We start from the raw sequence: 24,610 nt of genomic DNA, 5'->3' as shown, positions 1-24,610 counted from the left end.
AGCATCTCATCTCTATGAGTCGTCTTCACTACTGTATTAAACTTGCATTTCCCTCGAGCACGTTGATTAAAAAAGGTTTAAATCTTTTTAAAAAGCTGATAGCCAAAATTACTAATTTTGTACAGAAATCTTATCCTCAATTTTTTTTCTTCCTACTTTATAGTTTTAATAGCAAAAAAAAAGTGCAGAGCTAAAGTATGTGTAAACACAAGCTTGTTTTCCTAATTAGACTTACAAAAAGCTCTGGAGAAACCAACTTAGGGTAAAGATGACTCAGTGGAAATGCAGGACAAATGCATGAAACACAGCTAAACTAAACCTTGTTCTGAGCACAGTAAGCCACCTTGCTACCACTTCCCTATTATCACATACAAGTAATTAAATGAGTGGTACCCACAAGGTCAAAATGTTGGCCAAAAGCAAAAAAGTAAATCAAAGAAGGAATTTCAAAGGTATCCTAAGGAATTTAAGGATTTTGCATCAGTCTTACTGTATGGTGACAAAGAAAAGGAGGAACTTGCAAAGTTGCAAACCAGTCAAACAACAAACCCTCATTACTTCTCTCCACTTTCAAAGCCACAGGCTTATTCACTCTGCCCCAAAAGCAAGAAGCTCAGCTGACATGTAGAAAGCAGGTAAGAAAAGCTATTGCTACAAAACCTATGGCTAGAACTTTCCTTCTTTTTGAATATCAATAAACGCAAACCCTAGAAATGCAGACAGCTGAAATATAAGCTAGTGAAACATCTACATCCTCTGCAGTTGCTTTAAGGTCAAGGCTCCTACGTGATCAGCAGAGAGCATACATCACTTCCCACGGGACCACTATAGGCAGTATTTGACAAAGTCCACAGGGGAGGAAAATACAAATAAATAAATGAAGGAAACACAAACTCTGTATTGTGATTCTCCTACTATGTGCCAAGTGCTTGGGTAGAATCATTTAATCACAGTCCAATTTATCAAGATAACTTTTGAACCCTACTGGGTGCACGGTGACCTTTCAGCCCCTTTAGAAAATGTGATAAAATCAAAAAAAGCAGTTTAGTGAGGAACTCGGCTTCTTGCTCTGTAATAAGGATCCTTTCAGTTACTCTAATCGAACCCATTCTTTCTACATTATGAAAGACAATCAAGAAATCCAACTAAATAATTAATTTATAAAAACTACAGCCTTCTATAGAAGAGTTTGGAAGAATATGAAGATGGTGTCCAGTCTGTTAGATATGGAAAATTCAGGTTTCAGATGAAAATTTAAGTGAAAGAACAGAAATTTCCCCATGAATAAGTTAACTCTTCATTACTTATTATTTGTAGAGGATTCAGCCCGATTCATCTTGTGCTAGACTTTGGCAGAAACATACATACAACTATCTTATCTGCCCCTACCTGACTTTTAAGCATAGCTTCTCAGAAGGTCTGAGTAATCTTTTCAGGAAATAGGGCACTGCATGCTAGATTAGCTTAAAGGAAATAGTCAAGTATAATACCATTTGGGGAAAAAAAAGAAAAAGAAAAAAGTAAATTCATAATCAATGGGAGAAAAGATGGGGAAGAACAGTGGAAGTGAAATAAGCTACTACGTTTGCTTTGCCCAAAGTCACCTGTGAAAGTTACCATATATCAGCTGATCAGCAATAGCTGATTGCATGTTTTTTGCAAATATGATGAAATTCATTGGCTTAAGCCCTTTTCACTGTGTAACACATTTTACTTTTTGTTTTCAATAACTCAAGACTAGTCATGAAGGTAGCTGACATGGCAACTCAGTAAGGTGTAATATCTAATTTTTTTGCTTGAGACGCAAGTTTCCTTGAAAGACCATGGAATTTGGATCTCCAAGTGTTTTTTCAAATGTGGGATATTGAACCACTGTGCACAGCACAGGCAGAAAACTTCAGAAAAAATCAAAATAATTTAAAAAAAAATCAGAACTCCATCCTGTCTGTAAAACTCAGTGTGAAACATTACACAGTTTACTAAAGGAAATAAAATGGTGTAATAAAAAAAACGCACGGTGAGGAAGGACAAAGGTTCTGGTAATATGCAGCAGCAGATGGAGACTTCTATCTAACACAGACCTTTTATTCAAGCCCACTTCTCCATTAATTAAAGCAGTGGGCAAGTGAAAACAAATACGTCTCAGCACAATTGTCTCTAAATAGACTTTCAAAGTTTGCCATGTGAGGTCTCACCAAATCTTTAAATGTAAGTGTCTCTGTTCAGAAAAATCACTCACAATTCCAGCTTTTTTTTTTTTCCTGCATTAAAAACCAGAATAAAACCATTATTTGAAATAGAACTGACTGCCTTTGGATTCTCCCCTTCCCCCACTCCCCCAAGCTTTATCATTTAGTATCTGGCTAAGGAAAACTATATTTAATTAGGCTCATTAACCTTGCAGTGTGAACACGTCTTTTTTTTTTTTTTTTTTTTTAAATAAGTCATCTGCTAGTCATCTGCACAGTCATGTGGCTTCAGGGATAAAAGTAATTAAAGCAGTTACACTACAGCTAATTAGCCAATATTCTGTAATCACTCTTCAAGTTTACTTTTTTCTCTGAAGACATTTGAAAAAATCATACTTGAAATCTTAACAGGAAATTCATCTCCTCTCTTTGAAGAACATGAATCCAAAAATACCAAGCATTTCCTCAGAAAACAATAAATAAAACCACTTCATTAGTATAATTACATAAATATCTAAGATACCTAACACATTCCTCATAAAACAGACTAAGCTTTTCAGAAGCTTAAAAACCAATGTGTAGATGGCATCCCTTCAGATGGTGAAACAGAAAGCTCAAGAACGCCTGAGGCTGTAGTTTCACAAGCATTTTAAGGCAGCACTGTCCCCAAAAGAAGCTGCCCCCCCAACTGCTTATTTTGTCCTCTGTGCCAGAAAGAGCATGTGTGCTCCTGCTCTTACCACGAACACATGATAAAATGGGAAAGAAAAGCGATGAAAGCCGTTATTTCTGGAGAAGCGAGTGAAACGGTGCCCTGAACCTTTAGTGGAGAAATGAGCTGGACACAGGCTGACCCCAGCTGGCCACGCATAGCCAAGCAAAGCCACTGAAGAGAGAGAAAAGGCTTCAGGATCAGGTCTTGTTACAGTTGTCATGGTATGTAAAGGTTTGGGGGTTATTCAGTTTCTTAGAGACAGAAGCTGTAGTTATTTTCCCATAGTGACTCTTGCTATGAACCTATTTTATTTTCAGATGGGTCCTCCTTACATGAGAGAGGTTCAGTCTCCAAGTCATCACCATTCAGATACTCAAAGCAGGACACCAAGGCATGAGCCCTGAACTAGAAATCAGCTATATAATCTTGTGACATTACTGAAATCACACAACGTTGACCATGGATCACATGAAATGGATCACGGTATCCTCCAAAGCACTTTGAAAACCACTAACAAGCCTTTCCTCAGAAAGTGAGCTGCAGAACAACAGGAGCTTGGTTTCCTGCAGCTCCAAAGTCCTCTGCTGTTCCCTCTCTTCTTCCCTGGCTCCAGAGACCTCTCCTCACCCCAATAACCCAGCTGTCTTGTTATGGTCCATGGAGTAAAACATGATGTTGTTACATGTATAATGCCCCCCCCAAAAGATGTAATGAAAAGTCATGTAATTGCTGAGCTATGCCTACATTACCCTCAACCGAGGGACTAACTTGGTCATTCCACCCAGGGACTTACTTCTGAGACATCTATCTGTTCTTCAAATGTGATTAAAATTATCCAGCAGATTCAAAAGGCATTAGAAAGGAACAGTGAAGAAACAGAGCCACAGTACAGGCTAAAACCAGCTATTAATATATTAGAACAGAATTATGCCGTCTTGAAAAGGGATGCAACACTTCATTATCTAAATGCCACTTACCAACAGGCTAGCTCTCACATGTAAATGGCTCAGAAATACCAACTATAATTAAAAATATCAATTGAAACATAATGAATGTATTTCTGGCCCTTCAACTAGGGGCTGAGCAACATAGATAAATTACTTTTTTTTTAGAATCCGAGAACATACTTCGCAAAACAACTGTAACTATTCATTACTCAGAATACATATGCGTGTATATATATACGCACATACATAAACACACACAAGTAAAAAAACATATAATTTAAGAATAATTTGGGTTGAAAGATCTCTGAAGGCCATTTGTCCAACCTCCTGTGCAAAGTAGGGTCAGCTATGAGCTCAGACCAGGCTGCTAAGGGCTTTATTCAGTTGGGTTTTGAGAGTCCCCAAGGACGGAGACAACACAGCCTCTCTGGGCAACCTGCCCCACCACCAGACTGTCCTGGCATGAAAACGGTTTTCCTATATCCGAACTTCTCTGTTTCAAGACAAGCCTGTTGTCTCGCTTCATCCCATCATGCAATGCTATGAAGAGCCTGCCTGTTCTTTCTTCATAGACTCCCTGTACAGATGAGCAGGCTGCTGTTAGGACCCCCGGAGCCGCCCGCTCTCCAGGCTGAACCGGCCCAGCTCCCTCAGCCTCTCCTCACGGCTTTAAGTTAACTTTCTTAAGGGGTACTTACCTGCAGTGGGTTCAGTTTGGACCAGTGAGATTTGATAATTGATTTTCTTAAATACAGTGTTTAAAGTCTTGCATCAATGTTTTGGACCTTCAAATGTGGGTTCAGTATCTCACCTCAGTTGGTGCATGAAATAAAAAAGCCCCGGGGCTCTTTCGTATCATTTCTAAGGTTACTGAAGGTGGCTGGTAAGTAATCACAGGATTATTCAGTTCGAAACTGACACAGAACATCACTTGTCCAACCTCCTGCCCAAAGCAGGGTCAGCTCTGAGCTCAGACCGGTCTGCTGAAGGATTATCCCATATGGTCCTGAGAGCCCTCGAGGATGGAGACTCCACAGCCTCTGGGCAACCTGTCCCACCACCTGACCGTCCTGCATGAAGAAGTTTTTCCTCGTGTCCAGTCCAAACCTCTCTGGTTTCCCTTCACGTCTGTTGTCTCTCAGCCTCTGGCCGTGCTTCCCTGTGAAGAACTTGGCTTCGTTTTCCTAATACGCTCCCTGTAGGTACAGGTGGGCTGCTGTTAGGACCCCCGGAGCCGCCCGCTCTCCAGGCTGAACCGGCCCAGCTCCCTCAGCCTCTCCTCACGGGGCAGCTGCTCCAGCCCCGGACCGTCGTGGCGGCCCTCTGCTGAACTCGCGACAGTTTATCCGTCTGTCTTCTATCGGGGAGCAGCAGAACTGGACGCGGTCTTCCAGGCAGGATCTAACAAGCGCTCGCGGCCCACCGGGCCCCGGGGCCTTTCGGCAGAGCTGCTCCCCAGGCAGGCGGGCAGGCAGGCCGGCTCCAGCCCGTGTGGCCGCCGGGGCTCGTCCTCCCCGGGGCAGGGCTCTGCCTTCGGCCCTGCTCAGCGTCACTGGGCTCCTGTGGACCCATTTCCTCGGCCAGTTTGTGTCCCTCTGATCTGCCTAATTTAGTGGCATTTGCAAACTTTATGAGCAAGCAGTCCATCGCCCCTTCCAGGTCACTGAAAAAAAATGTTAAACAGGATGGGTCCCAAGCTAGACCCCTTCATTACTGCACTTGGTACCAGCCTCAGAGTATTATCAACTGTGTTATCTGCTGGTTTTAAACATCCTACTTGCCATTTTCTGGGTCTACCCAAGGTTACTGAATGTCTGTCTTTCTGCATGACTTCTGAAGTTGTTGCATCAAAATTCCATCTGCAGGGAGCAGAAAACCCATGTGGTAGATGTCTGCATCCCCACAGTTAAACCAAAGGAGTATGCTACTAGCTTACACTACAAAACAGATGCTCATTGATGTGCTTTGCTATTTTTTTTGTGAAGTGGCATCTGATGCTTTTCTGAAAAGTAACAAAACATGAAGCACCTGGTCCATTATACTCTAGCATCCTTAGGAGCAGAGAAGGAGAGGCAGCCTCCTTTCAGCCCCTGCAGTCAGTGTGGTGAACCCTAATACCCAAAAATGACTCTGCAAACAGTCCCAGTGGAATGACAAGCTTGTAAAATTCCTTACCCACCTTCTTTACACAACCCTCTGATGGCAAATGTATCAGTGTATTAGACTAGTGACCCTCTGACTAGTTCATGCAAATCAGTGTCTTTTATCTGTGTTACATGTACGTGTTTTTTATTCCAAGTAAACACTTTGTTCTTCTACTAAGGAACAGTGATAAGAAGGAAGACAGACAGAATGAATTAAAGGCTTTTACAAAAATGTATTTATTTAAAAAAAAATCACATGGGAAAGCATTATATGCCATGATTTGAGAAGAGTTTGGCTTGTCATTGATAAATAAATAGATGCTCTCTAATGGCAACATCAGAAATTTACTCCTTAAATAATGACATTAGGTAGCAAGCACAGAAATAGGGAAAAAGGACTCAAATAATATATTTTTAAGTAAAATATATTTTACCACTAGGTGTCCCTGTTAGAAAACTGTAATCCTACAGAATGCTCTGTGAGATACAGGGCAAATAATCTGAATTACTGTTAAAGTTGCTGGCACAAACCTTCAAAAGCCAAAGTACCTAAGTCACAGAAGCAGTGTGTACTGTTAGCGACCATGAAAGATAAAGGCAAGGGTTTAACGTCCTTTTTGAGTACTGCTACCAGCTAAGATGCAGCAACTGACTTAAATATGACACTTAAAGTATTTCAGATGTGTATTTAGTGGGAAAAAATGGCAGGGAGATTCAGTTCTCCCTTTAAAGCAGCCAGCGTAAGGCAGCTGTTAGAAACAGCCACAGCAGGTATGCTGCTGTTTAACAGAAATACAGTCATGGCCACACCATTCCCCTACTATGCCTGCCCTCTACAGTTAATCCAGCTCATTTTGACCGCAACTGATTTAACAAAGGTCACTGAAAAAGGATGGCAACAAGTACCTGCAGATAAGCTGAGGGCAGTGGCCCTTCCAGGTAAATCAGCTGCAGCTGGAAGAGGCCACATGGTGCAATCCTGAAGACATCCATCCCTCTGTGCTTTCCATCAATAATTTTGAGCATTAGTTGACTCTGCCCCTCCAGCAGGGGAGGGCTACTTATGGGAGGAAAAAGAGTCATAGAAAATATTTGGAACATACTCGAAGATTGTTTCAGTGGGTGCAAAAAAACAATGATTATGTTGTGCTCGTCAGCTGCACGTTGAATAATTTTCCCTTGACTATGGCTGTGCAGCAAGATCCAGCCAAATGTTAGTGAGGTTGCCTGTCTCTTCCAATTATTTGCCACTCAGCAGCATGGCCTTCCTTACACGTAAGCCTGTCTGTCAGACGACAACTGATAGGAACTGAACTGACTTCACATTCAAAGGTTCTGGACTCCCCACACATACTGACAATTAATTGTAGGATTAAATTGACAGTAAGAAAAAACACACACCTCATTTAAAGTAACTAGAGTGCATTTGCAAACTTCCATGCTAGCTTTATTTCTAACAGCCACTCTAGTTTTGCCACTATATTATTAACATGTTTGTTTCAGCAAAAAGATGCTATTCAGATGGCTACAGTTGAAACTCACCTGTCCCTGTGAGCAGCCCACAGATAAGCACATCAGAGAGCAAGCCGAGTGCCCAATTTTAGGAGTTACATGTCAGTCATTTCAGAGAATGAGTCAACTTTCAGTTGCCCACAGGCTAATCATTTAAACTGCACATTAGCTCCGTAAAAATGCCCATACTTGTGCTAGAGACAGGAGCATGGCCTCCTGAACTCTGCTCATGCTAACTTTGAGATCAACCTGTTCCACACCAGCTGTCCTTTGCTTCCCATCTTCCATGACACCACCCCTGTATTTCCTCCACTTAATTGTCCATCTACGCCTATTGACCTAATTATCACACCTTAGAGGCAGACTGTAGGAAGGGTAATCACCTGAATTCATTCTGCCACTGCAGTTGGGGTCCGCTGGGTGAAGAAGTCAGAAAGCTGTAGCCGTTTCTCCATCCCCACCCACAGCAATCAGCAGAAGAGGAGCTCCGGCGGGGAAGTGACAGAGAAACCCTTTCTTGGCTGCTCTCTGCCTTACCTGAGGCACAGCCACCTTTGAGGCCTGGAGACCACCTTCAAACACCTGGAAAATCCTTATCAGTCTTCAGAGAGCAAGCAACGAGGAGAACGATAAGGCGAGGTAAAGTCCTGAGTTTACAAATCAGAATCCAACTAGTAAAAAATGGTTTGAACCTCTTGGGGAGAAAGGAGTGGGGAGATTTACTCTGTGAGAACCAGAACGGTGCAGAAGAGGGGACCGGGCCCCGCTCTGTGACAGGACTGGGGCTGCCGAGTCCTGCCCGGCCTGTGCGCTGTCGCCCCGCTCGGGCCCTCTCAGGCCGAGGCCACGCACGATGGGCAAACCCCGACTTGTGTTTAACCCGAGCACCAAAGGGAAAATAAGCCTCCCGCAGGCCTCCCGGCTGAAGACAGCCCGAACAGTATGTCAGGAGCGTATGCTAAAGGATCTAAAGGAATCGTGAAGCTATTCCGGCTTTTCAGCAAAACACGGTTTTGCAGCGGCCTGGCGCGTACGCACCGCGGCGGCTCAGCCGGGCGGGCGGGAGGCCGGGCAGGCGGGCGGGAGGCCGGCCCCGCGGCCGGCAGCCACCCGGCGCCTCACCCGCCGCCTCACCCGCCCGGGCGCCCGCCGGCACTTTCCCGCCCGTTGGCAGGGCGGGCGGCCCCTGCCCGAGCAGCGCTGCCCGGTTTGCCGCCTCGGGAGCCCCTCACGCCGCGGCTCCGCAGCTAGCGGCCCGCCCCGTAGGCCCTTACCCAGCTCGGTGCCCGGGTTTCGTCCCGCCATGGCCCGCGCCGCCGGCGGCTGGCTGCCCCGTGCCGGCGGGGCGGGCGGACTTCGGCCTCGCCGGTCCCGCCCCGCGCGGGCAGGAAGCGGCGGCGGCGGCGGCGGGCGGGCTCGGCGGGCCCGCTCCGGGCCGCGGCGTTCCGAGCCCGCCGCACCGGAGCTGTCGGTAACGGGGCAGCCGAGGCCTACCGCCATCCCTCAGCCGCCGCAGGGCGAGACCTCCGCCCTTCTGCGAGGGGGTGCTAGGAGGTTCTGCTCCTTTCGTCCTAAAGACGCCGAACCTGCCCTCTTGATGATGGCGAGTCCAGGCAACTTCCCGTTTCTTCGAGTGGAATCTTCAAGCACAAACTAGCGTCACACACAGTTTAACGGGCTGCGTAAACTTACTGACGTTGTAAAACTTCCTAGTAGCACCTGCAAACGGCAAGTCTGGTAACAAAGCCACTGACAACTGCACAGCCTTTACTTTTTTCCTGAGTTACAGGGACACAAACTCATATGAAAAAGGTGTTAAACATTGTTAATATTCTCAGTTAGATGAAACATCTTGCAACTTTAGCCTTACTTGCCCAGTGCTAGCAAAGAAACCACAGCATCGCGTACAGCAGCGAAGGGCCACAGCTCTGAAATCTGAGGACGCTGTTCCAGACATCTCTGTGAGACGCTACACAGCCCGCTTGAAATACAGCATGAAGACCACAGCCTGCAAGATGTCTCACCATGGGGTAAGGTGCACGAGTTTCTTGTTTTAAACTCATACTCCAGCTTGTAAAATGAACAGCTTCTAGGCTGAAGTACTAGATTTGAGCCCTCAAGCCTTAATGGAATTAATGATAAGGTTGAAACAACGAGCTGTAAATCAGAGGGTTGCGACTTGCTTGTTGTTAGAGTAAAATTCAAACAGATAACTGCAAAACTAATTTTGGAATAAAGTCTGTGAAATCACATATCCTTAACGCTAGTATTGTACTAAGAAACCATGATTCATGGTTACCCCATTCCTTGTTTTCTTTCTTACTTCCCCACCCCAACAGCTGAAGCTAGAAGGGACTGTCAACCACCTGAGTCCAACCACCTGCCCAAGCAAGCTCAGCTACAGCAGGGTCCCTAGGACCACAGCCAGTTGGGTTTTGAGTAACTTCAAGAATGGAGACTTCACAACCTTTCCAGGCTACCTGTTGCAGTGTTTGACTGCCCTTCACTATGGAAAAGTATTTTCTTATATTCAGACGGAACTGCCGATGTTTCAATGTATACTCCAGTTTTCAAATGTTAAGCTTCAATTTTCTAAGATGATAGCATTACTGTAATCTTGGGGAAAAAAATCCAAATGGACAGTAAGGATGAATATGAAAAAAAGTGTATTAATAACTGTACCTCTGTATAACCTTTCTCCTTTCCATACAGAATGCATTATGTAAACCTTTAAGCATAACATTAAAGGAAATAACAAGTGGAAGAATGGCAATATTTTCTTTAATGAAGAAAATATGATTTGTAACCTTGAAAGATTAACTTTTTTTATCCAGTCTGGAGCACTAAACCCAAGCTTTACACAGATTCATAGCCAACCTTTGAGATTTTCATGTACAACCAAATATTTCAGGCAGCATGTTTAATTTAGTTTTCACTGGTTTTGATTTTAGAGACTCACGTTTACATTCAAAGAGTAAAAAGACACAAAGCTTACAGATCAAAGAACTTGCCACCCTCCCTACCAACACCAAACCATTCCTACCGCCTTCCTTCTGTATAGTACAAAACCAAGATGCTAGAAAGGATTACGTTATTAACTTGGTTGCTTTTCCATTCCACAAATCCAACACTGAACAGTAAGATACGAGTTGAGAGGCATTTTATTTAAACAACTGAAAACAGTTAAACATTCAGAAGCAGCGTACAATGAAACAAAACCCGAACCAAATACTGGAAGTACGTAATCCCTTCTTTTGAACTAAAGCCAAATTTTCCAACTTTCAAGAAAAAAAAAATGGGTAAAAGCCATTGTATCTCTTCTCCATAATAAAGAAAACACACTACAATGAGTCTAATTGAAATTGGAGAGACTGGATCTTGGCTTGCACACTTCTTTGAAAAGACAGTAGGCAGTTATGCTAAAAAGATAGCAAAACTCTACTACTTGTCTTTTTTTTATTTTATTTGGATGCTCAGTTCTCTTACAGACAACACCTAGCCAGTTCCACCGCATTCTCATCAATTACTGCCCATCTTTGCCTTATGTAGAGAGCACACTCTGGAAGGCTGCTGTTCATCACTGTTCACTTGATTTAGTCTCTTATGTCCACATGTCGCGTAACAGTTGCAATAATCAGGCCTTAACTTCAGGAGTTGAGCTGTACACTGAATCTGAGTTTTCAGAGGCAAGATCTTCTGCAATTAAATAAAAAGGGTATTATTTAACTTCACCTGAGATATATAAACCAAAGAAATGTTCCAGGAATTGCTTAAAGACCAGTTCAGTTTGTTTTCCCATTTAACCTGATACAGTTATGCTGCCCCATCTGTTCAGTCTGCACAGCTCTAGTCACTAGTCTGACACCTGCCACATGGTCATTTTCAGGAAAATGCATTCAAAGATCTTGAGAAGAGTGAAAACTGCCAGAAGGTGCTTGGGGAAAACTACCTCTCCCATACTAAAGACTGCTACCATCTTGACTAATCTTTTAACACTTAGCTGAGGTGAAGCGGGCAATTCAGTGCATTACCTATTTCTTCCTCTGCAGTTCCTGGAAGGGTGGTCCTTGCTTTTGCTGCTTCTGCATTCTCCTCTTCTGTAGAGAGAAGGGAGAAAAAAAGTCAATACCTTCAGTTCCCCCACCCACCTTAATCAAAATAATAAAATTTTCCACTTAATTGAGGTATATTTCTTGCTTTTCAACATAAAAATACATCAGACTAGTTGCTTAAATATCCACAAAGTGTCTATATGCAATAAGCTTACAGGTATGAAGTTAATTGCTTAAATAACAGCTACAAAAGTAAATCCTTAAATCTAACAGATTTGAGTGGATAAAGAAATCCTCAGAAGACAGTACAGTTACTATATGAAATATGATGATGTTTACCACTTTAGATAGATATTACTTAAAAAGTGCACATGGAGCAGCCAAGTTCCACCAGGAAGAAGCACACACTTACCAGGAACTACACACTTCCAAAGACCATAGGTTTTCCCTACTGTTGTCTGCCACAGCCTTAGTGTACCATCCTCAGAGCCACTTGCATATAACTCTCCATCAGGGCTAAATCTCACACAGTGAATTGGACCAAAGTGTCCTTTGTAAGATTCTATAAGAGAACATATGAAGACCATTAATTTCAAATTTCAGCCAACAACTGAAATTAGTAAGTAAAAACTGATCAGAAGAGGGAAAAAAAATACGGGGGGTAGGGGGGGCCACTTTCCCAGTACTTAACTTCTGATGCAAAACAAAGCTTCTATTAATTGTATCTCAGCAATCTCTAGTTTAGGTAAGATACTAATGTTCTATTAACTGCAAGAAAACAGGTGTTTATTTATTCTAGGCAAAACTACAAAGCAAGCCAGTAGCACAGAGTATACATGCTCTGTTCCTTCAACCTCTTGCTCCACACACACACAATTTTAAACAAGGACAGGATCAACGAACACAAACTTACAAATACATATTTTTTAAATACATTTGGCCAACGTTAACAAGAACAGAAACATACCACATTTTCATAAAAGTGAGTAGCTGCAACTCATTAGACATCTAATAAATGCTATAGTATGACACAAGTTAACATACAGCTTGCTACTGTATTGCAGAATGACAACTTTTTTTTAAAATAGGTGCAAAGAGCTGTTTGATGGAGGCTTTAATTAGGTCTAGAAGAGTAATGTTAGGCATACTGAGATAGGAAAAAAAGCTTAACTGGTAATATACCTTTTCATCTTCTTGCATAGCACGCTATGCTAAGACCTTATTTGAGTACAACAGTTTAATTAGTCATTTCATTAATCTAATACCTATTTCAGAACTCATTTTTGATTATAGAAGACAAACATACCTAGTTCTTCTCCTGTATTATAGTCATATTTATAGAGTTTAAAATCTTCACCACCTGCAACCAAACATTCTTTCGCAGGGTGAAGTGATGCAGAATTGATTGTAGCAGGTGCTTCAAATGATTTAATCTGCTCTAGACTGAGGAGAAAAGTTTGTTAAAAAAGTTCATTAAAAAAAAGATCCTGAGAGCAAGGAAACTGTGATTCTACTAATCACAACTGCTTTTAAGATAGAATACACCCACACACAGTTTCTGAAACAAGTTTTAATACTTGCAAATCACACTCATCAAGTTAGAAACTAGTTCAGAATAAGCAAAACAAAAGCTCACACATTCAGAAATACTTTCTGGAATATGTTTAAGTGTGTAACTTGCTTTCTTAAGACATCATAGAGATGTATAAATAATCAGTTCTCTGAAAAGCACTGAACTGAACCCTGGCCGAAACTTATTCAACCACAATTACCATTAGTGTGAAATAAGAAAATGGCACCGAACCTTTACAGTCTAGTTATAGACAGTTAGGGTTCACTATTTTAGAAGAGGGTAGTCATTCCACACTCTGCCTCTGACAAGATGGCAAGCAAAGATGTCCACTAATGCCAGTTCTGACAACTTGGTGATTTTGACCTTGTACAGTCAAGTTTTTACCCACAACCAAGCCCATGAAAATTCTGTCATTTGGACTCACGTTTCTGCACTATGAAAAGCAATAGTCTTCCCATAGGTTATCACAAGTATCTGTCCTTCTGGAACATACTCCATGCTGCTCACTGACATTGCAACGTTTAGTGCCTTCACTTCGGTCATGGTACTCCGGTCCCAGAGGCTTAGGAGGAAACAAAAAGGAAAAAAACCTCTCAAATTACTTCAGCAAATCAAACAATTTTCACCTCCCATCCATGGCAAGCTTTGAATCAAAAAAGCCTCCTAAAAAAGAATGTGGTTTGATGCCATAGGTACTTTGGGTTTTCAGTGGCATCCTTGTCTTCATTCTCACCTGGGCAAAGTTTTAAGACACACTTACTTTAAAATACTGCTACTTTTGAAGCTTAATGCAACAACATTAAATGGTACACATACCACTTAACTACTCAAGGATTCTCTTAGAGGTTAAAAGTCTTGTTGTAAGTCTCCTGAGCGACAGAGCTTTCTAGAAGCAAGGCTTGAAGATTCCATTCTGCCTTTTTACCTCACAAGGCAGAGGTACTAACGCCAATTTATACAAAGAACAGAGATTCATTTAAGATAATATTGTTTTCAATCTAGGGGTGCAAGAGCTATCTAAACAGAAAAGAAATGAAATTGTTCTGCTATGACAAGTAAGAATCTTCATTCATTAGATGACTGCTACATTTCCATTCCTACAATTCAGAGAAAAACAAACAAGACTAGGCTCTTGCCTATCTTGAACACTAGGAAACTGAAGAGAACTGGAGCTGAAAAGGAGACTACAAGGAAATTGCACCAGTGACTTTACCCTCCCATCATTCCTTCCACAAAGCAGAAAAGACCATTCTATTTCTCTCTCCTTTGTGCCATAAATACAAGAATGGAGAGACAGCTAGACATGAGATAACACTGGTCATATCAGCCAGAAAGCTGAGGAAGCAGTTAGGCACATCTCTCATCTTTTCTGGACAGCACAGTTTGAAGAAGGATCTTTGTCAATTTATCTCCCCAGCAGTCGTGTTTGTCTAGGTTTCAGCACATCTCCTACCAATTGGGCATAAAGTAAACAAAACACTTAACTGTGACAGGATGAGCCATGTTATAAAAACACTAAAGCCTACTCAACTGATCAGCATGGCAGAGAAAGAAGGCTATGTCTATCAACAGTGCACTGTTTCCAGAAGTCTTTTAAACCAATGCCTGGCTAGTCCATGCCTTGTGCATCTTTCAAGGCTGGATTGCAGATGACAAGACAGCAATACCTCAGCACAATGTGTATGCACAAGACCTCATCTACAAATTCATCTTCTCTAGGATTACAAAAGGCATAAATTTATTCTACTATGCAGTTCTCAAAGACCACCTCTTCTTATCAGGGAGGACACTTTTATGAGGTAAATTAGAATTATTACAAAAGTTTTGTCTCTAACAGCAGATAAGAACTGTATTAGGCATGCAGCTATAATAATCCAGGATCTAATAACTTGTGTTACTTGTATCCTTTACCAAAAACCATATCTTCTCACGTAGATTATGACAATAAATAAAGTGAGCTTCTTGGAAAATTCAAAGTTACTTTTTCTTACCGGACAGTTTTATCATCAGCTGAAAGAATCTGTTTGTCATCACTGCTCCATAAAGCCTTTTTAATGCCGGAAGTATGTCCACTGACAACGTCAGGTTCTTAAAGTAAAGCCAAATATTTTAATACTTGTAAGAAAATGAAATAATGTCATGCAGCAGTTTGGGAGCTTTCTTAAACTATATGAATTTCCATTTACTAGCAGCTGTAAAATTACTTCAAGCACTTACAACTTTATTTGTAGATCTTATTCCAGGAACAGGCTGAGTATCTGATTGCCTAAATTTAAAAAGCCTCACTAGTTTAACATAAAGGTTCTCTAGCTTCATATCAATCATCAGTAGTCCAGCATCAACATGAATTTAAACACTCTTAAATATGTGGAGTCTCTTTTCTTTCAGATGACTAAATTTTAATTAATTAGACATATTTCTAATGAGTCTGCATTGAACTGAAACATGCTATCCTTCAAGTCCATTATAGATACACTCCAAGTCACTTGTAAAATGGTAAACATAAAACATACAGGTAATCTTACTATAGCAAAAGGTTATAGACACTACATTTGTAAAACAATCCTCAACTTTGTCTTTCGTGATTCATAACAGAAAGTAGCTTTTAATTTCAGACCTTTTATTTAACTCCAAGAAACAAGAATCAGTTCTCAAAGCAGACTCACCTGCTTCTGGCTTGCTCAAGTCGTAGATACGCAATAGTTTATCTTGTCCACCTGTTAACAGATAATTGCTATCCTGAAACAGAAGTTATAAAGGGTCAACTCTATTTTGAATCAAAATACCAGCCTTCATCTGTGAGTCTTAAAATAACAGTTCTTTCTCTCAGATAGCCTCTAACACACTTACTACATTTAAGCTACAATCTTAAAAACTAGAAGTGGTATGCTAGATTATTTGCCTGTTAAGATACACACGTAAAAAGCAGAAAAGTAACTAACAGCAAAACATGAACTCAAGAGCTTACTTCCCTAGTGAATAAGGTATAACAGTTTTTCATACCTGTGTAAAATCCACACTTTTGACAATGTGTTTGTGAGCCAATGTGATTAGTTCATCGCCTGACACAGCATCCCACACTTTGCTAAACGGCAAGAGAAAACATTTTTATTTTAGTAGCACCAGGACAAATCAACCTGACAGTCAGATTATTTTGTAAGCAATCTTTCCTGACACCACGATAACGTTTTATCATAAACGCTACATAAGCCAGTTAGTCAGTGAGAACAGTTTATATGTTTTTACTAAAGCTTTTTTTGTACTCTCTCACCATTTTCCTTTATTCTTTTCTTCAGGATAATGCAGACTAATTAGCATTTTAGTTTTAAGACAAAGGCAGTTTTTCTCCACAACTTTATTAATAGAGATTGCCGTCTACTAACAGGATTCAACTTGCTGAATATTTAACATATGCTGCAAATAGCACAACCAAACAACAAAAAACATCAAAGAAATAATTCACTAGAATTTTCACAAGAGTTTTCTTGTAAGAAAAAGAGGCTGCTAGAAGCAAAATAAAAATCACTTTTTCAAGTCTGCTATAACTACAGTGCCAGAGATTAGAGTTGCAAAGAAATGTTATTCTAGCAAACCAGTATGGTAATTACATATATCTATCAAGAAAGAATCATAGTTTTTCATCATGACGGAATTAACTGTAGCTGCCTTCAAGAACCTAAAAGTCTAGGTTTTAATTTGGCTAGCCATAAGCTAACAATTACTAAAGAAAAACAAATTAATCAGTAACTTACTACAGCTACGTGTCACCAAGGAGCACTATAGAGTAAAATCAAAATACAGACTTCAAAGACAGTTAATCACTTACGCTGTAAAATCTGCTGCTGCTGTAGCTGCTTTAGTGGCATCCGTGTTCAAAGTGGCACCCCAAACAGCACCTTTATGACCTAGAAATGTGCCAATCCAGTCTCCTGTGTCACCCTGACGCAGCATAGGCTTACCATCTTCACAAAAACAAAACCAATATTTAGGTAACATGATAAAAAAGGAAGCTGTTTTTAAAAAAGATTCCCTTGCACCAGCACGTGGAAATACCACACACTTTATGAAGCTATTCTTTGTAAAAGAGTTTAGTTGAAAGGCTTAGATATGCAGCTGTACTTGCTGCATGCATCTAAAACTGTACAGACATTAAAATACCACTCCAAATATGATAAAAGTTTTCTTTAGGTTTGTGTTAAGGTAGAAGGGAAACAGAAAGGAGCACTTCATTTAGGTTTTATTTTTACTGAAATTTTCTTCAGGCAGGACAGGTTTGGTTTTTTACTTTGGAACAATATTATCAGACTAACAGTACGCAGAAATAAGTCTCGTGTTTGTAATCAGATATGTTTAAAACACACACAGAGATGCTGTAAAAATGAAACAGAAACAGAAAGCCTTTCCTGCGATTATTTTTTTCTGGGAGGCCATCAAAAAGTTGTTCACACAAGATGTAGAGCTGAACTGGAAGCACTCCGAGGCAGAAAAGAATGTCCTTTTAAACTTATGAATAGACACATAAGATTAACGTATACGTGTATGAAGGGGAAATGCTATTCACGTAATGAAGGAGAGCTCTCACGGGAAAGGAGGCAGACGTCGTCATTCTACGTCCTGCAAGGCAGCTGCCGTGGTTAAACGGGAGCTCACTTTAAAGTCTACAGCCTATGCGCGCAGACAGTAGAAGTGGGCAGTTTTAGAAATGAATCTTTTCGAGGCTTCCCGCCCACGCTCCCCCCCCCCCAACAGTGTGGATCCAAATTGGGCGAATGCGGGCTTTGATACTCCCCAGGCTAATCCGGTAATTGAGCACCACAAAACCCAGCTGCCCGCTCCCTTTTTCATTCGGCAACCCCGTAAGCTGCTATTACCCTACAAGCACCAGCGTTTCGCCGGACGAACGGGCTACCCCGCCCCAGCCAGCACCAGCCGCCCGGCCCAGCAACACCCCCTCAGGAAGGCGATGCGCGGCCTACGAGCGGCGGGGCGGAGGCGAGGCCCGGCGCGGCCCACCCCCCCTTCCCTCCCCACACACCCACCCCCGGGGGCGGAGGCGTCCCCGCCGGGCAGGCCGAAACAAAGGGGCCGGCGACACGGGGGCCGCCGCCGCCCGTCCCCGCTCACCCTTGCAGGCGCTGATGAGAAAGTAGCCGTAGGGGGTGACGCCGCTGAAGGCCAGGTCCACCACGGGCCGCGTGTGCCCGGAGCACGTCAGCGGGGTCTGCCTCATGGCCATGGCGGCGGCCCCGGAGGCGGCGTGGGGGGGGGGAGCGGGGGCGCGGGGCGGCGGCGGGGGGGCGCGGACGGAGCCTGGGAAGGGACACGAGTCCCCTCCGGCCGGGCAGGAAGCGGCGGTGGCGGCGGCGGCGGGGGAAATGACGGCACGGAAACGCTTCGGGGCGGAAGTGACGTCAGCCGGCGGGGGCGCAGCCGGAAGCGCCGCTAGGCGCAGGCGCACGGCGGGCCGGTGGCGATCCCTGAGGGGAGGCGGGCCGGTGGGGGCGCCTCGTTCCCGCGGCGCCACCGAGGGGCGGGGGCGCCCCGCCCCGCTGCCGAGCCGAGCCGAGCCGAGCCGAGCCGAGCCTGCGCGCGTTGTGTCCGGCGGCCTGTGGGCCGCTGGCCGTGCGCGGCTCCTCGTCAGGCCTGAGGGGCTCTGCCACCGCCGCCGCTCTCCCCTCCTCCCGGTTCCCGGAGGAGTAATACTCCACTGACCCCAGGGCAGGGCCCAAGGCTCCTCCGTGCTCCGCGGGTTTGACCAGGAGCTCTCCTCGGGCAGCTCCCGGCACGCCCCAGCCCTGCCCTTGCCTGTCAGTCGCTGGGGGCTGACATAGACCGGGCCCTGCCCAGCTCCTTCCAGTCACTTCTTGTGCCCCTGTGGTGCTCCTCTGCGCTCTTCGGGCTCCTAAACCCGCAGCAAAGCAGGCCTGCCAGAAGGAAGCCGTTTCTTCTGGAGGACCAGCTCCCTTCACGGCTCGCTGCAGGACCCAACAAGCCTTTCCAGCCGGGGAGGCGGTGGGAGGGCAGACTGAAGGGGATGGAGGGGTCTCGGGGCACATAGCAGCACCCACCTGGGCTGCCATGAAGGACCAGGGAGCCAAGCTGATGGTGGTGTCGGGGCTTGGCCTCGGAAGCATCTGAAGATGCCGTTTGAAGATGGGTCGACAGCCTTACTTAAAAATTAGGGAAGCGATGTTCTTCTTCTTTCAACGGGCTAAAAAATCAGAACGATCGATGGTTACTCATCTGCTTTTTCAAATCTTGCAACTAGGAAAAGCGTTTAAGTCATTAACAGACAATTGAAGTTTAAGATAAGTTGAGTCTTCCACAGCTCTTCTTTAAAGGATAGGCACCATATTTCGGTTTCTGACCTGGTATTTCATTTATCACCCCAGAGTTCTCAAAAGTAACTCCTAATGATTTTGTAGTTTAATGACACATTTTCATGCATACTACCGCTCTACCTGACATTTCCAGTTTTTCCACACGCAGACACAGCCTACCCACATAGACCTTTTCAGCATCCTTGAGGTTTTCTGGATTTTTTCCTAACAGTGATACCAGTCTCTCACCGTGCATTGACGCAGGCCTATAGCTGAATCTATCCAGTCTCAGACAACAGGTTATAATAATGGGGAATTCAAATGCATCTCTGAAAGCTTTTATATTAACATTAAAATTCATATTTAAATAGAATTACCAAAACGTGTTTCTCTTGATAAAACTGTTGGTGACTGAGGAATTTTCTGTATTTTATCACATCCTTAGGAATATGTTGAGAGATTAATGTATAGAATGGTTTTATTCAGTAGAGTGGCTAAAACTTCAGAGTGCAAAAGTCAAATGCAGTTTTATTATACTTTATATTACAGCAGTGTTTCCAAAATGTCATGGTATATTAATCTTAGTGTTCTAAACCTCACGTGTATGTCCCCTATTTGTCCTATTCCTTGTCATTTTTTTTCTTTGTTCCTAAATGTATGTCTGTTTTGATTCTCAGTAGACCTATTGCACACCAAAAAGTACATTTATAGCAGTGGGGCAGAAACTAGGGGGAAAGATAGATGGAGATCCCTTATCTAAGCTTATATTTAGAACAGGACTAAACAAAAGTTTTATTACTATTACATTTACATTTTTCAAAACCTAATCTAAACATAGGATTATGCCTCCTGGTTAGAAATGCTACTTGGGTTTACATTTCATAAAACTGTTCTGGTAACTGATGTTATCAACCTTTTGAGTGGGAAAAAAACCCCTGAGGGTCAGTAAAGATAAAAACTTAGTATTAAATTTAAATTACCTATTTAAAATTCAGTATTGAGGAAGGGAAAGAAAGGGAAGATTGTGTTTAGGGAAGTTTATTTTTAATGCTTTCGTAGCTTTGATTGATTTTGTCTTCTATTAAATTGGAGCATGATTTTCCACCTGCACAAAGCAACAATATGACATTCACTTAGGAAGACACAAAATCTATAACAGGCAGAGAAAAGCAAAAATATTTCCAATTTGCTAGTAAGTAGCTGAAAATCAGAAAAGTAGAAAAATCATGGAGGTGTGAAACCTGTAAAATCTAGACATACTAAAAATCCCACTAGGCCCAGCAAAACTATAGGGTAGTATTACGAATTAAGTTTTTGACACGCTGCAGGAACATGAAAATTCTAGTAAGGAACATGATGGATGTCACTAAAGCCAGATCCTTAAAACGGGACTTTGATAACCTACTGTGGGACCTAGGCAGACTTTAGGCATCATGCTGCTAACTGCTGTGTTTCGTCCTGAGGAAAATAATTGTACTGGGTAGAAACCTCTGTATTGATTGTTATCAGCTACTGCCCAGTTTTATAGAAGTTATAAATCTGCTGGTAGATGGATTTAGTACAAGCATGTAGATGATTACGTGATCCCACACGGTGCCCATATCTGCTTCCAGCAATAGGTACTTGCTTGATTCCCAGTTAGAGCCTGACACTTCCCTGCTGGCCCCAGCCACAGCCTCTCTGGCCTCATTTCCCACCCGCTCTGTACCAGGCAGGGGCTTCCAGAAACTGATTTTTGCCTTCCACACTGAAGGTGTTTCCATTCCTACGTACAGTAATAGTACAGCCACATGGCTGACAAGAAGTATAGGAAATAGGCCCTTAGAGTCTAGAGTTAAGTGTGATACAGAAGGATATGAATTCTTAAACTGCAATTCTGCATTGCAGGGGGGACCTTTATTATCTTTGGGAAATATGACTAAGGACATACAGAAATAATACTGAAAATAAAGCTAGCTACATTTTTCCTTAAGTCTTTAATACCAACAGAGACCATAGTAACTGAAAGTCTCTGAAGTTTGTCCTAGGCCTAACTCAGGATATATCATGCCTAATTCAGTCAGCCAGTTTGTTTAGCAGTGGTCTCAGACTTTTTTCCTGCTACATTCCAGGGTATATTCTGCGTCTCTATCCCAACTCCAAGTAGAAATTTCTGATGCAGCATTTCTTAAACTGAGCAGGGGGAGGGGAAGTACCATCACGAAGCACGTTTGCAGTTGGGGAAGAAGAAGCACTTTGTTGTGGAGCCACTGCAAGTGGAAAGAGCAGTGTGTTCAGGAGGAAGTGTTTCAGACAGAAGCAAGAGCATGGATGACAAGGGAAGGGGCCAAATACACACAGAGCGGGAGCAAAAGGAGATGCTGAACTGATCCGGCATTGTCAGCGAGCTCTTGCTGAGGAGCAACATTCTAATGTGGCCATTTCTATCAGATGTGCTTCCTCTGCTTGTGTTCAGCGCTGTTGGTTTCTTCTGTTGGAGCCTGACAGCCTTTGGCCCTAGCCACGACTCCTCTGGCATTTCCCCCGCCCCCCTTTGAGCTCCCTAGTAACGTCTCTGTTTAAATATGTATATTCCCCCCAGTTTGAGAATGTTTGATTTAGAAATACACTAATTCTGTGCACTCAGGCTGGACTACTTTTAGTACAGAGATTGTTAGAGAGGGTAGGAACTGTGAAACAGGCCTCAGTTTTTCAAGAAGTCTAGAGAAGGTACAAGAAAAAGAAGGGAAGATGGAAAAAGTAGTTACTTACAAATGAAAGCCTAGCAAGCTTAAAATAAAAATACTGAGTTTTATTGTTTTAGCCAAGGTGATTATGTATCAGATTCCAATAATGCTACAAAGAAAAGAAATGTCATTAAAACCTTTTTATTCAAAGTTTCATATTTGTCTGTTTATTGTCCAGATAACTGCCCTGTAGTGTTAAATAAATATTCGTCAACCCCAGCTTGTCAAGAAGTAATCAAGGCCCTGTAATCATACAGAGTAATTCAGCCCATTACTGCATGGAATAACAAGTATGCCAATCATAGGTTATAAAGCATCTGGGCAAGACTCTCTTTTACTTAACATTTATAATTCAGAGTGTCTGCTTGATTAAGCAACATCTTTCCACAGCCGGTGATTGAATTTTCTCAGAAATGTTGCTGATGATGAATAAAGCTATCTTAGTGAAAGGTCATGATTCTAGTGCTTTGATTAAAATAAATCACGCAGAGATTGAATTAAGCAGAGGGTGTTTAGTATACATATTTACATTTCCAAAGACTCCTTTCTTCTCATGTTATGATATCATAGCTGGAAATACATTCCCTTGCCACTGAGTGGAGCTCCTTACGTATTTATTAGTACATTAACAACCTAGCTGAGCTTCTACTCACTGGTGACTTACTGGTGGTTATTTCAGCTTGTGCCTGACAGCTTTATGGACATAGCATTCAAGAAGTTACCAGATGCTTAATTCTCTAAAATGAATTGGCTAAGCAGGTGAATGGAAATCTCCAGGTGCCACAAGAGACAGCAGCAGGGCAGCCCCTTTGTTAGCAGACCTTGAATATGAGTTATTTTAATGTATTGTGAAACATTCAGTGTAATCTGTAGGCACATTGGTGGTCTCTACCTCTGTTAAGTTTTTCTTTGGAGAAATGTCCCCTACTAATTTGTACAGTTAATTTAGGGGGTGAGTGAGGAAGGAATATCTGTTTGCTGAAGGGTGATGTGTTACAGATGCTGTATGCAGATATGTGAGAGCAACTGCAGAGCATGTTGCTATGTTTTCACCAGGGGAATAATTACAACTGAGTGCCAGCCTTAAGCAGTCAGTTATCACTGAGTAACAAGATGAAAGATAAAAGGCAGATGTAATCATATTTCACAAATAATAGAATAGCGTGCTTCAAGTCAAGGAGTCCTTTCTAGATCAGCCTTTCACAGCAGGTGACCATATTTTTTCCAGTTTCATTCAACATATTGTAACGTAGAGCTAGGGAATGAGTGCTGGACCACGGGCACTCTTCTTTTTTGTGTGCATGGTGGTATAGTTTGTATGTGTGAATAGAGGCCAAGGGGACTGAACTGGGAAATGGGCTGTAGAGGAACAGGGAAGAGTGTGAAGAGGAGTTTGAGATAGAAGTAAGGAAGAGAAGTGGTTTAGCAGGATAACTATAACACATGGAAGCTGGATAGGATGGGAAATAGGAGACTTACCTCAGAATCCAATTGTGTGCCTCATAGTGGGATTTGTACATTTTGTCCTGTCTCTTCAGGTGAGGTCAGATGTGAGATCACTTCTTTAATCACCATCTTAGCATTAGGATCTCAGAAGGATTTACTCTTTTGAGAAGAATATTGTTCCTAACATTGTCTACATTCAAGTTAGACCATCAAGAGCCTTTCCATCTGGCTAGAGGGCAGGGATCAGGCACATTCAGAGCATGCACCAACCACAGAGTGATGAAACCAATGAGAAATACTAATATTGTTTTATCTCTGCTATAATAGCTTCTCTGTTCCTCAGTCTTCAAGTCCCATTATGTCTTTTGAAAGGAAAAAGTTGGTAGTGCTGGCCAGATAGAGAGGAGAGTGATAAGAAAAAGAAAGGAAAAACTTTTAAGTAGCCAGTGTTTTCACTGGAAAGCTGAGCCACTGCAAAACCAAAGGGATGACAGTTGAAGAAATTATTAAAAACAAATCAAAGAAAAGGAAATGCTTCCCCAGTTTCTACCCAAATGTTCTCGGAATATACTGTTGCTAAAGTTAACCCTCAGAAAATAAAGGAATGTGAAGTAAATATATACATATTCAGGGTTTAGGCTGAAAGATGTAAAGACATAGTTGGGGAAGCCCAAACAGGATCAATGTCGGGAACTCACCTGGAGAGGAAAATATAGTGTGCGTGTGTTCCAAAATCCTGTCCTAGGACTGTGCTCAGTCAATCCATTTAACAGTATAGAATGTTGCAGTAAACCAATACATATGATATGCATTTATAGAAGGAACAAAGGTCAATGAACAGCATTATAGCAGCTCACACAAGGCTTGGTGGGACAGGCTATCTTGCAGTGTTAATAGGGAAGATGGGAAGGGGAAATGGAAAGAAAGAGAGATACACAAGTGTGTTCCCATCCTTAGAGTTCTTGTAACGAAGACAAAACAGCTAA

General features: G+C 42.5%; 2 protein-coding genes and 1 long non-coding RNA gene across 3 annotated transcripts in view; 1 reads left to right on the top strand and 2 right to left on the bottom strand.

Moving 5' to 3' along the window:
• Window positions 1-9,022, bottom strand: part of DERA (deoxyribose-phosphate aldolase) — a 58,180-nt gene extending 49,158 nt beyond the window's left edge. The window contains exon 1 of the mRNA XM_069807813.1: window positions 8,782-9,022. Coding sequence (XP_069663914.1) covers window positions 8,782-9,007 — 226 coding nt within the window. The 5' untranslated portion in view covers window positions 9,008-9,022. The remainder of the gene's footprint in view (window positions 1-8,781) is intronic.
• On the top strand, window positions 8,921-10,274 carry LOC138690090 (uncharacterized). The gene is made up of 2 exons (XR_011328892.1): window positions 8,921-9,537; window positions 9,847-10,274. It is a non-coding gene; the product is annotated as an uncharacterized lncRNA (long non-coding RNA).
• On the bottom strand, window positions 10,272-18,505 carry STRAP (serine/threonine kinase receptor associated protein). Its single transcript, XM_069807814.1, has 10 exons — window positions 18,257-18,505; window positions 16,959-17,094; window positions 16,136-16,217; window positions 15,799-15,871; window positions 15,124-15,220; window positions 13,557-13,694; window positions 12,866-13,002; window positions 11,972-12,121; window positions 11,539-11,604; window positions 10,272-11,203 (listed from the first exon to the last, which is right to left on the bottom strand). Exons 1-10 carry the CDS (start codon window positions 18,366-18,368, stop codon window positions 11,142-11,144), a joined length of 1,053 nt encoding a protein of 350 aa, XP_069663915.1. The 5' UTR covers window positions 18,369-18,505; the 3' UTR covers window positions 10,272-11,141.
• Window positions 18,506-24,610: the final 6,105 nt, after the last annotated feature.

Source organism: Haliaeetus albicilla, chromosome 19, assembly GCF_947461875.1.
Source record: "Haliaeetus albicilla chromosome 19, bHalAlb1.1, whole genome shotgun sequence".
Taxonomy (NCBI): domain Eukaryota; kingdom Metazoa; phylum Chordata; class Aves; order Accipitriformes; family Accipitridae; genus Haliaeetus; species Haliaeetus albicilla.
The sequence above is the reverse complement of the archived record's forward strand: the minus strand, read 5'-3'. Positions and strand labels throughout refer to the sequence as shown.